At 39.7% G+C, this 13,057-nt stretch overlaps 1 protein-coding gene across 3 annotated transcripts in view; it reads left to right on the top strand.

Moving 5' to 3' along the window:
• plekhm3 (pleckstrin homology domain containing, family M, member 3) overlaps positions 1 to 12,810 on the top strand; it is a 33,561-nt gene extending 20,751 nt beyond the window's left edge. For all 3 annotated transcript variants that reach the window (XM_055230340.1, XM_033987578.2, XM_033987577.2), the window contains 5 exons: positions 1,375 to 1,520; positions 2,310 to 2,503; positions 7,507 to 7,570; positions 11,082 to 11,239; positions 12,491 to 12,810. In XM_055230340.1, coding sequence (XP_055086315.1) covers positions 1,375 to 1,520; positions 2,310 to 2,503; positions 7,507 to 7,570; positions 11,082 to 11,239; positions 12,491 to 12,650 — 722 coding nt within the window. In that variant the 3' untranslated portion in view covers positions 12,651 to 12,810. The remainder of the gene's footprint in view (positions 1 to 1,374; positions 1,521 to 2,309; positions 2,504 to 7,506; positions 7,571 to 11,081; positions 11,240 to 12,490) is intronic.
• The last annotated feature ends 247 nt before the right edge of the window (positions 12,811 to 13,057 follow it).

Below are 13,057 nucleotides of genomic sequence, written 5' to 3'. Positions count from 1 at the left end.
AGGAAGTAAAATTAAACTTCACAAAAATTACAAGACTAGAAAAAAAAACAAAAAAACGCTATATTTATTTATATTTATTAAAAAAAAAATGCCTAATGATGTTATGTTTTTTGAGAAATAAGTAGTCTAACCTGTCATATGCACTAAAATACTGAAGTAAATATGTCCTTTTATCTTTATTGTCCCACACAAACAAAGCACGTGTCTTGTTATTGGGGTCAAAGTTCATCTTAAACTCAGATTTTATTGTCTTTAAATACCAGAGGAATCACAGAGGCAGATAGTGACACATTGTAAACTGCTGCTTATCTTCAGACTCTACACCTGCTTCAGTTGAGCAACACGTTTGGAGTCATTCACAAATAACAAAGATCATAATAAAAGTGAATGAGTTACTCCACTTCACAGCTTGTATTTGTTTATATGACACTATATTGTAAAGCGGCATAGCAAAAATATGGATTCTCTATTGTCTTCTATCTAACTGAGAGGTTATCTTGAAAAATATTGTTTAAGTAGACTTTAGCTATCAGATGCAAGGTGGTTTTCCCTTACAACTCCAAGTAATTTTCAGTGGTAACCATAAGTGTCTCAAACAGCATCAGTCATTTGTATAAAACTGTTAAAGCCACAGTATTTAACTTTGTGCTCAGAAATAGACTAAAATAAAAGTATGCATTTTCATTAATGATGTTTTTATTGCACTGAAAAACATAGGAAAACATGCATCCTTACAGTGAGCGGGCTTGCATCTCCACAAACCTGACTTTTATTTGGCATTTCCATGGCAGTGTTGTTCCTTTGGCTGTAATATTACACAGTATGGCATAACATTGATTTATCACCGTGAAGAAGGTTCCAAAGTATGATTTTAACTTTCTGTTTCCATGAAATCATCCATTTGACTTTTCACCTCCAGAAAGATACATACCATCACTTACCATTCTTACACCATGAGATAAAATGCACTTCCACTTGCATTTGGGAAAATAATTGCAATTTTGGCTATTTCATTTTGATTATAATTCATCTCAAAATATTAAGTTTATTTTGAATAATTTTGACAAGTTAAGATTTAGTTTAGTTTGTAGGACTATATATTCAGATTAGTTTAAATATGTTTGCGTTTCAAGCTGAATTCACTGTCATTATCTGTTTTTTAGTATTTTTCAACCATAAACGTTTTTCATTTGGGAAAGAAATACTGAAACCGGTCAAAAGTACTGAAACTATAATATTCAGTTCTCATTTCAAGTAATTTGAACTACAGGTATTATAATGCTCAGTAGATGTAAATATTATCATCAATCACTTGGTCTCTGTGAGTTAATGACTAATCCATGTGTGTTGTTTTGTGTGTTTTGTGTCATGTAGGATGCCAGCGCCCTGTGGGTCTCTCTCGGGGAAAGGCTAAAGTCTGTCTGTACAGCGGCTGGTACTACTGCTCCAGCTGCCACCAGGACCACACCTTCCTCATCCCAGCAAGACTGCTACACAACTGGGACACCACCCGGCACAAGGTGGGCCTCCACAGATCCACAGGTCCAGAGAGGAGAGCTAATATAGGAAGGTTATTATGTTAAAGAAGATCTGTTGTGCTTGTGTCTGCTGTGTAGTTTTGATCTATGACACCCGCAGATCATTATGTTGTAATTTGCACATTTTAAATTGAAATATTCATCCAAAATTACATGATAAAAAATAGAAAACTGCAGTGCCAAACTGCCCAAAAAATAGCTGCACATCATGTTAAAGAGACCCTTTTTTTTCATTTGTATACCAAAATGCCAAATCCTACATGTATCACAGATTAAAAATTAGAGAACGAAGTAAGTACAAACCAATGGGTGTATGCCTGTGGCGGTGAAAGTGGGAGTTGATCGGCAATATGGCATGTTGGAAAAAAGCAATTAAAGATTGCTCAGACATGCACAAACCACTCCAAATACAACTTCAAGGGGGTAAATGAGAAGAGGAAAACAACTGTAATATGGTTAAAAGCTCTGAAAAGTCAATTTTGCTGAATACATCTGCTTTAAAGGAACAACAGTGAAATCTCCTCTTGACCATTTAACAACGCTGGCTCACGATCTGGAGCTGGTTGCAATAAACATATCCAAAATAAAAGAAAAATGTTTCTGGATTTGTTGTAGTAGTTGTAGGTTTAGTTGCAGTAGTAGTAGCAGTATTAATATTAAACCTCTGCAGAACAGGCAGAGGAGTTCCTGGAGTAGTAGTAGTAGTAGCAGCAGTAGTAGCAGTAGTAGCAGTAGTAGCAGCAAAATTAAATGGTGTATTTTACTCTGCAGGTTTCTAAACAAGCGAAGGAGTTCCTGGAGTTTGTATATGAGGAGCCCCTTCTGGACGTGCAGAGGTTGAACCCTTGTCTGTACGAGCACTCTGAGGCCCTGAGTTCAGTGCTGAGGCTCCGGCAGCAGCTGCAGTCTCTCAGGGCCTATTTGTTCAACTGCAGAGCGGCGGTGGCAGAGGACCTCAGGAGGAGGTACAGACCAGGACCTAAACCACCATTCACACATAGACCCCATCGATCTCGCACTCTTTAGCTGAGCTGAGGGAGTGAATGTAATTGAGGAAACCAAGCTTGTGTATTGACTATTAACAACCATTATTCAGTCACTCCACACTCAGTAGTGGTAAGTTAATATTGTAGCCACAGCTGACCTGGGGCAGACTGACTGAATCGAAGTGAAGTGTCTTGCCTAAGGACACAACCGTTTTCCCACTCCAAGCTTTCCATCACCCCAACTTTTAAGTGCACACAGCTGCTCTGATGTTTTGATGATACAGCTCTTTAGATTTTGATAAACTGCATTTTTTTTCTCTTTCTCATGTTATTTGAAAGCGGGAGGCATCCAGGGAACATTACATGATTTAAACACCTGCAGTCAAAATAATTCTAGTAAACAGAGTAGAATAAATAGTTCCCATGTTGACTCTGACACAGATTTTTGAACTCAAAGCTGGTTCTTATGTTTACATGTGTGCCCATAGTTCTGATCCAGAGGCGTTTCCTGGTCCATTATCCCAAAGTGAGCGCGTTCTCGTGGGAGAGCTGTGTTTACATCCAGAGTCTATCTGAAAGACCCACAGCTGATAGATGCTCCCTCTGCCCAGTGCAGGTCACCAGTTTATCTTCCCATACCATCCAAAACGTGAGCAAAAATACCCCCCAAGCTTGTACAATATTTAAACATTAAAGGTTAAATGTAGCTTTTCTGGTGTAACTTTTCTCCATCGTGATATTTATTTACCTAGAGTGTCCTCAGATCTGTGGAGAGGCGAGCCCACTCACAGTAAGAGTGCATGTTTTTAAAGGTATTTTTGAGCAATAAAAACACATGTAATTGATAAATGCAAGATAAGATAAATATATTGTGTGCCTGTACTGCCTCAACTGATTTAGTCAAGTGATAAAATCAATCAGGATCAATTAAATCAGGGTTAAACTGAGACGTAGTTAATACAGTTCTACATTTAAATTCAGACTTGTTTGTGTCTGAACCCGGGTAAAGGATTCCCCCACACGCCTTTGAGTGGACCTCTGCCTGTCCTGTTTATGTTGGTCCCATTAACGCTCAGAGGACGCGGCCTTACGCTCTAAACATTCAAGATTAATGAAGATCGTGGCACTAAAAACCTCCTCTCTCCATCCGTCACTTCGAACACACACACTCATGCTGGGTTTCCGTGCTTCTTGGGGGCATTACATTGACTTGCATTCATTTCCTGGAGACTGATCCGAACCTAAACCAGAGTCAATACTTGCCTAACCTTAACTTTAACCTAAACGTCTGTTAACTGATATCTAAATTTTAAAGGCGCAGATGTTTTTTAGGCTTAAGAGGAAAGTAGGGCAGCGGCACAGGTGTACAGCACTCACCCATCAACACAAAGGTCGCCAGTTCAGTTCCTGCTCTGATCAGTCTATACTATTGTTATATCTAAAACAAGAATGGCATTGGGAGATTTTTTTCCTTAACTTACATTGAGTAAAGCCACTTAGAAATTGGAAGAATTAAAGGCACTGCACCTGATTTTTACTGTCTTAAAAATATAAAAAACTAAACAATTTAATTTTAATTGTTCTTTTTCCGAACCAGAGTGGAGTTTTGCCATCACACAACTGCCAATGACGAGCATTATGCCTGTTATGACAAATACGCGTTCAATAAATGATAGATGGAACAATACTTTTTAGGGGTTAATCCCGCTTCAGGGTTATTGTGTCAGTGGCTTAATGGCATTGAGTATTATTGTTTATTGTCTATATTTTCTTGAGAAATGTATCGTACTTCAAAATTTGTTATAGTGATAGGCCTAACTAGCAAGCTAACAGTGCATTTCCTGGTTTGTAGACAATTAAAAACATGTTATAACTCAATGCAAACAGCTCAGTGATCTAATTTGACCCTAAGAGCTGCTTTACAATACATCTTCTATATCTATCATGTTAGGAGGTAAATACTTGCTTGGATTTAGCGTTTTTTCCTACTACAAACTGAAACAACATAACTTCATGATTCCCCAGTGCACAGAAAACCAAAACACTTATGCCTGAAGTGTTTAATAATAGTTTTTACATTACACTTTGTACAGGGAGGACAATCATGTAGTCCTCTCTATCAAAGCAGAGTGCACACTCCTGACACTAAGTACATAAGTGTGAATACTGGAACATAACTGCAGTGATAAGACTTATAAGGATTGGGGCCAGGATTGAACCAGAACTGAAGTATTGAGTGAATTCCATAGTATTGAAATTGAGTTTGAAATTTAAGCATTGTGACAAAACTAACCAGGACTAAACCAGGACTGAACCATTACTAAGGAGGATTTCACATTTGTTCGGGTTTGGTCCTGGTTTGAGTCCAGTTTAGTCCTGATGACGATTTTTGGTTGGTCCTGTTGTAGACCCCGTTTAGTTCCACATTTGTTGCGGTGTGTGTGTGTGTGTGTGTGTGTGTGTGTGCAAGTGTGAATACAGCCCAACTACATTTGAACAAAACTGGACTGGAGGACTAAACCAGGACTGATTCCAGATCAAGGGTTTAAACAAGAACTTACATTAAACTAATTGTGTACTCGGACGCTGAAGGCAAGAAGGGTGAAGTGTGTTGCTCAGTGACACATGTACCATGGCAGTATGCACCGACAGAATGTAAAATTGACCAAATAACGAGAAAATATGATTGTGTCATTATGCACAGACTTGGCCTCTGACTTCTTCACCTTCTTGTCTCCTTAGAGATAGATAAACATAATACTACAGTGTAAAAGTTTCCAGAAAAAACAAACAAACTAAAAACTAACAAAAAAAAACTCCAAAAAAAACAATACATCTGAAGTAAACATCTAAAACCCAATGATAGATTACATTGCTGTTATTAACAAAGTATACAACATATGTCTACACTTGTGACGCTAAATACATATGTTTGACCACTGTTACATGAGAGATATGAACCTATAAAGCCCTAGTTAAGATAAGATACTTGTGTGTAGAGTTGTTGACTACCAAGACTCGAAAAACACAAGTCTATGTAAAGAACTTCCTACATCATATTAGTCAATAGCACCCTCCCTGTTAAACTGTGACTAATACACCACTGGATTCAAATGCAAGGCGTGTCTGCAGAAAGGAAAATAATACACTTTACTAAGAGGGTTTTCACTTTACTCTGGGTTTTCAAGCTAGTAATGTTATGTTCATAATTCAGAGAGTCCAGGAGTCTAACCCACAACTTTCTTACTGAGAGAAGGAGACAGGATAACCACTCTGCCACAGTAACACAGGGAGGACACGCACACTCTACTCAAAGAGATCCAGAGTTTAACCCGCAACCTCCTTACTTGCTCGTGTACAGTAGACCCATATTTTCCCAGGCTACTTCACATTGAGATGAGTGTCTTTGGTGCGTTGCCAGGTCCTGTAGTATTTTATCAGCTTGTCCTCTCACTCTGAGGTGCCCGCACAGATCTCAAACATGAGTAGCACTCATCACAGCTCAAGCATGGATTTAAACTAAAAATTCTAGTACCGCCAAGTCCCTCTGAACAAGGACTAGACCAGGACTGAACCAAGGACTAAACCAAGGACTAAACCAGGACCAGTATGAAAGATTTATTTTGAACTGTAGACTAAAATATTATGCAGGAAAAAAAATCCCTTGTGAATCAATAAAGTTTGTCTAAGCCTAATTAGACGATAAGACTACAGACTGAACCCAAGTCTGAACCCAGGACTAAACCAGGACTAAACCAGGACTAAACCAGGACTAAACCAGGACTAAACCAGGAATAAACCAGGACTAAACCAGGAATAAACCAGGGCTAAACCAGGATTGAACCAAGTACTGAACCACAACTAAACCACAACTGAAAATATGTATCTAGGAATGAAGCAAGCATGAAATGGGATAGAACAAGTGATAATTCATGGACTGAACCATGACTAAGCCAGAATTAAACCAGGACTGAACTAGGACTGAACCAGGACCATTCCAGGACTAGGAGACATGAACACTCAACACTGTGGTATTATTCTCCATTCAGTTCTGCCCATGCACTCATCGTTGGGAGTAAACCTTTGAAAACATAGGTCAGATAACAAGGACTGAGCTGGAGGGATCCTTGATACAGTTGTAAATATCTGTATAAATAATTTCATAATACATGGAAAATCACTGGCTCTGCTTCATAAAGTTATTAATAGCTCCATTTCAGAAGAGCTTAAGTTAAAGATTACTCACAGAACTACTCAAATACACTACACAAGTCCAGACCTGCTGTCACAAAGCCAAGTCACGATTCAATACCATTTATTAAACAGGTCGACTGCTTTGAAGAAACATCTTACAAAAGTGTGTCATTTAATCCTTCAGCTAGGTACTCTTAATCCAGATCCTAGTTCAGATCTGAAGATGGGTCCCTCCTGACAGGTTTAACCCAAAAGGCACTGGTTGAAGGATAGGTCAAGTGAGGATTGCTACTACTACTACTACTACTACTACTACTGCTAGGTCAGCTAGGTACTCAAGATCCTTGTTCAGAAGTTTCCCATTGTGTTATTGGCTGTGTCCTGAGGTACTGGTTCAAAGATGGGTCAAATGGAAAGAACGAACCCTGATATAGAGATAATAAAGTCTTACAAATACATAAATATAACTGAGTACTAAGCCTGAATGTGAAGCCAAGTTCTCCATATGACTGATACTAACTACTACTACGTCTGCTAATAATACTAAAAATACTGAAAATAAATTGTAGTATCCCTAGAGTTCACTGGAGAAGTTTATGGAGTACGGGACCCAGCACCCGGAGACATAAACCCTCAAGACATTGTGATAGTCTTATCCATTCCCGTCTAGTGCAGTTCAGCCTGGCTATGCTTCCACTGTAGGGAGTATTATACCTCTGAGGACGTAGGCCAAGATAACAAGGACTGAGCTGGCAATAACCTTCTGAACATATTTGTGTCTTTTCCAGGATCTCTCCCCGTGAATACCTTCTTCAGCACATTCACCTGTACTCACTCGCCGATCTGCAACAGGTAACTGCAACTTCTACTCTACGTCTCTACTCTTTTATAATTTGTTGCCGTTTTACTAATTCCTGATTGAAATATCCATTAATGCACACCTAAGTTGAGAAGAATATATTAGTCGTTTAGTTGATTAATTGGTAAATGATGTCATTGTATTTGGATTGTAGGGATTGTATGGGACAACAACAGGATGGAAAAGTTAGTGAGGGGGTTAGTTGAAGATTTGGTATTTTTTTGGCATTAATATGTAAAAAGACTAGTACATTTCTGTTAAAGTATGTGTTTATTTGAACTCCAGTGCAGGTGTAGTCTTGTGTGGGTCGGATACATTGAGATACATAATAGTATTTTTAGTCAACTAATCTATTGGCAGGACATGTCTTTAGTCGACCAAGTCTGTACCAGCCCTAGAATATATTGAGTTTATTTACCGCCAATACGTGTCAACATTTGTAATTTTTTTAGGGCATAAATATTTCCAAAAAAGTAACAGGGTACAATATACACGCAACAGAAACGTTACATAATGCCTCTTTAAGTAATGCCAGTGACTGATCCTGGCTGTGCTCTCTAGCCCCATTGTCCCATAGCAGAGGGGGTAGAGCAGAGAGGAGCCCCCAAACCCTCTGAAAAGTCCATTGTTTTGGGTTTTTTTGTCCTCCTCTGTCCCCTCCCCTCTGCTCCATCGCTCCACTCTGCAGCGCACTAATTGGACACATGGAGAGGCGACAGGCAGGACAACAAAGCCAGACATCGTCACTGCCCCATTCACTGACCGGACTCCTGTAAGGCTTTAAACAGGACCTGTCCAGTGTCTCTTTAGCACTAGAAGAGTGAGGAGAGAGGGGATAGGGGCAAAAATGTACTCAAGGAAAAGTACTGTTACTATAAAATTGTGTTACCTAAGTACAAGTTAATAAGTATCTCATGAAATTACTTCAGTATTTGATGAAAAACCTGTCAGGTGTTTGGGTCATGATTGAAGTTTGTTTGAAATACAGTTGGTCAAATATATACTGTCCTCTCTCGCTCTCGCTCTCTCTTTCTTCTTACTTTCTTTCTTACTTCCTCTCCTACCCCTGTCCCTTTCACTCTCTTTGCTTTCCCTCTCTCCTCCCATCTTTTTGTCCTCTCACAGTTTTTCTCTCTAGTTTCTTGTTCTCTTCTTTCCCTCCTCACTCTACTCTCTCTTTTCTCTCCTCTCTCTCTTCTCTTACCCAGTCCCTTCTATCATATCTCTTCTCTTATCCCCCTCTCTCTCTCCCCTTCTCTCTTATCTTCCTCTCCACATCCCCTTTCCTTCTCTCTCTCTTCACCCCCTCTCACTCCCCTATCCTTCGCCCTCTTTTTCTCTCACCCCCTCCACCTCCCCCTCACTTTCTACTCTCCTTTCTCCCTCCTCATCCTACTCTTTACTCCCCCCTCCTCTATCTGCCCTCTCTCCCTCTCCCCCTTCTCTTTCTCCTCTTGTCCCTAATTGGTTTTCCATATTAACGGACCTCCTCTTTGCCTCAGACCTGAATAAAATGGCTCCCTTAATCAGTCCTTTCTTTTTGTGTCGTTCTGGGGTCAGCAGGGGCTAAACTCATGCACACTTTAACCACATGTGTTTGGATAGAGACACACAGACTAGTTTTTCTTTTACAAAACAAAATTATAGTTTGAATGGACAAATGCGTCAAACATATTTTCTACAATCACGCGGAAAATGCACCTGTTGCTAGTTTTGTATTAGAATTTTAGAATTTTTTTAGCATCAATACTTGCTCAAATGAGTATCTAGTTTTGATCTGATTTTCAATTGACAACCGTATTAAGTAGTTATATATAGTAATCATCCTTACCCAACTACTTGTTTATTAAGAAATACGTCTTTGTTCACGCTTTATTAGTCAAATTGAAGTATTATAAAGTGGTACTGTGCTGTTAAATTGCAGGTGTTTTTATTGTTCAAAAATACCTTGAGAAAACATACGTTGTTACTACAGTGGGCTCACCTCTTCACAGATTTGACCTGTACCTTGGCCTCGTGTCATCATCAGCTTGTTTCCATGGAGATACATTTAATGCCATTCTAGCCAGCGTTGATTCTAGTTTTGTCCTGGGCCAAACAGGACAAAACTGGAATTAATCTAGTGCACCTACACTGGTTTAGTTCTAGAGAATTTTGGGTTTGTCCTGGTTCGGTCCTGATTTAGTCCTGGTCTAGTCCTGATTTAGTCCTGGTGTAGTCCTGCTTTTGTCCATATTACGTAATTGTTACCCTCCTCGCTTCTCTGTCCTCGGTCCATCTGGCTTTAGTCCTGGTTTGGTCCTGGGTTTGTGTGAGACTTGGGATCAAGACTTGGGGCAGGATTTGGACCTCTTAAAGACCAGTTTTAGCGGATTAGACCTTGTAGACACAAAACCTGAAAAGGAGGGGGCGGAGCTAAAGCGTGTGTCAACAAATCGCTTAAACAAGTCAAAACCAGGACTAATCCAATTTATTCTGTGTAACTTCTGTAAACACAAAGCTTTGGGAAAAATCTCAATTAACGTTTGAAGTACAAATTCTATTTACCCTCCCTTTAACTATGACTTCACTCCTTTCATTTGTGGCTTGATATGAATATCTGCAAAAGACAATTAGACAAATATTTGATGTACCCATATTGAACCACCCTTACTGAATAGCACATCTTATTTATTAGTATAGTTAACATTTGCATTACTATACTATTGTTTTGTGTCATTTTGAATGAACAATTTAATAGGCCATTTCATTCACTATCCCATTCATTCTCTACGGAGAACTGGCCAAATAAATTGAAAATAATTTGATATTCAAACATCACGCAGCAAACAGCGAGTTACTCATGGATAATCTTAGACTGTAAGACGTTGACACACGATGTAACTGCTTCACCGGAGAAAACTTCTGTGTGTAGGTGTTTCTGTCCCTAAGTGAATGCAAACCAAAATAAAATGTAATTGTCAGTGTTAAAATAGTGCCACGATCTGAACTGTTCCACATACAGAAATGAAAAACATCGACTTGGCGCTAGTTCTATTTTTTAGATTAGTTTTGTAATAGCTTCTAAGCAAAAATGCCTCCTTTATAGACAGACAGATCGTTCGCTTAAGTATTGACATTGTATAGAAAGGTCTGAACATGCTGCCTGTGGTTATCCATGTATAACTTGTCCACTGCCTGATATTTATTTAATATTAATGTAGTTCAGTGAATGAATAAGACATTAAGTGAAGATCTGTAGTACTTTTGAGACAAGTTAGAAGTTGAAAAAGGGCCTGTAGTCATGTGTAATGCATTGCTCTGTTTTTTGTAGAACAGAACCATATATCGCAAAAATATTGACACCACAATATTGGCTGACACAATAATCAATATCGTAAGAAGCCTTTGGAAGAAAATTTGCAAAAAGGCAGATTGTATCCATGATTTTCCACATGAGGTCCTACTTGGACTAATACTTTGAATTCAAATCCCTCTCATGTAAAAATCTCTCCTCTCTCGCAGGTGATAGACGGTAAACTGGCCCCATTTCTGTCCAAAGTGATCAAGTTCGCCAGCTCTCATGTCTTCAGCTGCAGTTTGTGTCGAGAAAAAGGATTCATCTGTGAACTGTGTCAGAACGGACAGGTGCTGTACCCTTTCATGGAGAACGCCACCAAGAGGTAATATACGATGCAATAATGAAATAAGCTATTTGTTGGTACAGACTGTAGTGGTCTATGTCTGTAAGAGGTGTTTTAGACCTGGTTTAGACCTGGTTTAGACCTGGTTTAGACCTGGTTTAGACCTGGTTTAGACCTGGTTTAGACCTGGTTTAGACCTGGTTTAGACCTGGTTTAGACCTGGTTTAGACCTGGTTTAGACCTGGTTTAGTGAAACAGTTGGTTTGGTATTGGTTAAGTACTGGTTTTCCTGCAGGTCAGTCCAGTTTTACTGCAGGGGGGGAGATGCACCAATCTGATATGGTATTGATATTTGCGCCAATCCAGAAAAACTCTGGTATCAGATTAGCCATAGTATGTGAGAGTTTGATTTGAATTGTGTGAGCAGTGATTGGTTGAGGGGCACAGGTAGTAGGCTGTAATTGGCTGACAATGAAAGAAGAAAGAACAAGGAAATGTGTATGTGGTTGAATTTCTGCATAGACCTTAATGTCTGTGTATCTATATCTGTAACATCCAGGTGTTTCTGTGTACTGTTCCCATCCCTTCTCTGTGTTCTCTCTCACTCTCTTCTGCTGACAGAGACTTTGTGGGGTTCCTTTGGTCCTGTCTCTGCTCCGTCTGGACTCTGTCAGAGATAGGGCTTGATAGTGTTTCATGGAAGTGTCGCCTCTAGAGGCTCAAAGTGTTCAGAGGCAGAAACGCGGTGGCCATGTTGGAGGGTGTAACATTCTCAGACACAGAGTGAAGTGTGGACAGATAGAGCTGTTACTGTACAAACAGGGATGATATAGGGAGAACGGTGCTATTGATGTGTCATAAAAAGAACTAATCTTATGTAAAATGGTAGTGGTTTCAATTGTCTCATTTAACATGTACTCACATGTACAGGTAATTTAAATGAAATGTGCTGTGACTGCCAATGGCTCTTTTAAAACTGTGTTTCCAGACTTGGTTTCAACACAAATCATTTTCTTTTTTCAGTCCACAAATATTAATTTAGGGTGTTTAGACAGAGGAGAGCACAAGATTAATCTTCTTTGAGTTAAGGTGGTACTTGCTTTAAAAGGTTTAAGGCAGCCCATGGCTCAAGTCAATTGTAACTGATCACATCTCTCTCTCTTTCCCTCCCCTTCTCTTCCTCTCTTTCCTTCTATCCCTTTCTCCTCTCATCCTCTCCTTTGCTCCCATTCCCTCTCTCTCACTCTCTCCCTCTTTCTCCCCTTCTTTTTCTCTACTTCTCTCCTCCAGATGTGACAGCTGTGGCGCGGTGTTTCACACCGAGTGTCGTCTCAAAGCTCAGCCGTGTCCTCGCTGCGTTCGCCGAGAGCTGCACCACAAACGCCCCTCCTCCTTTTGGTCACCTGACGACGACCCGGGCTGCCACCACCTGCCCTTCCAAGACACGTGAAATATACCCCCGAAAAAGCCCTAAAAACTAACCCCCAAATACACAGAAAGGGCCTCAGCCCGCAGTCCTGGAGCAGAGTGGAGCCATGTCAGCCTTATTTGGGTTGCCAGGTTTGGATTTGAGGGTTGCCAGGTTGGACGTTTACCTGGAAAAAACACAAGACTAAGCCCTATGATTTAAAAAGCAGGGAGAACTCATCCACTCAAATATTTGTACTAAAACAAGTCCGAGTTATTGTAATAGCTTAAAAATGTTTGTAATCCAGGATAATCAAGTTAAATGTGTAAATGGTCAGGCTGTGTCCACAATAATCAGTTTCATTATTTTTTGTATGGAATAATACAAATAAATACTGGTGGACAGGGAGCTGTGGGTGGATGTCACTGACAACATGTTAAACACAAATG

Source organism: Periophthalmus magnuspinnatus, chromosome 21 (assembly GCF_009829125.3).
Source record: "Periophthalmus magnuspinnatus isolate fPerMag1 chromosome 21, fPerMag1.2.pri, whole genome shotgun sequence".
NCBI classification, from domain to species: Eukaryota; Metazoa; Chordata; class Actinopteri; order Gobiiformes; family Gobiidae; genus Periophthalmus; species Periophthalmus magnuspinnatus.
The sequence above is the reverse complement of the archived record's forward strand: the minus strand, read 5'-3'. Positions and strand labels throughout refer to the sequence as shown.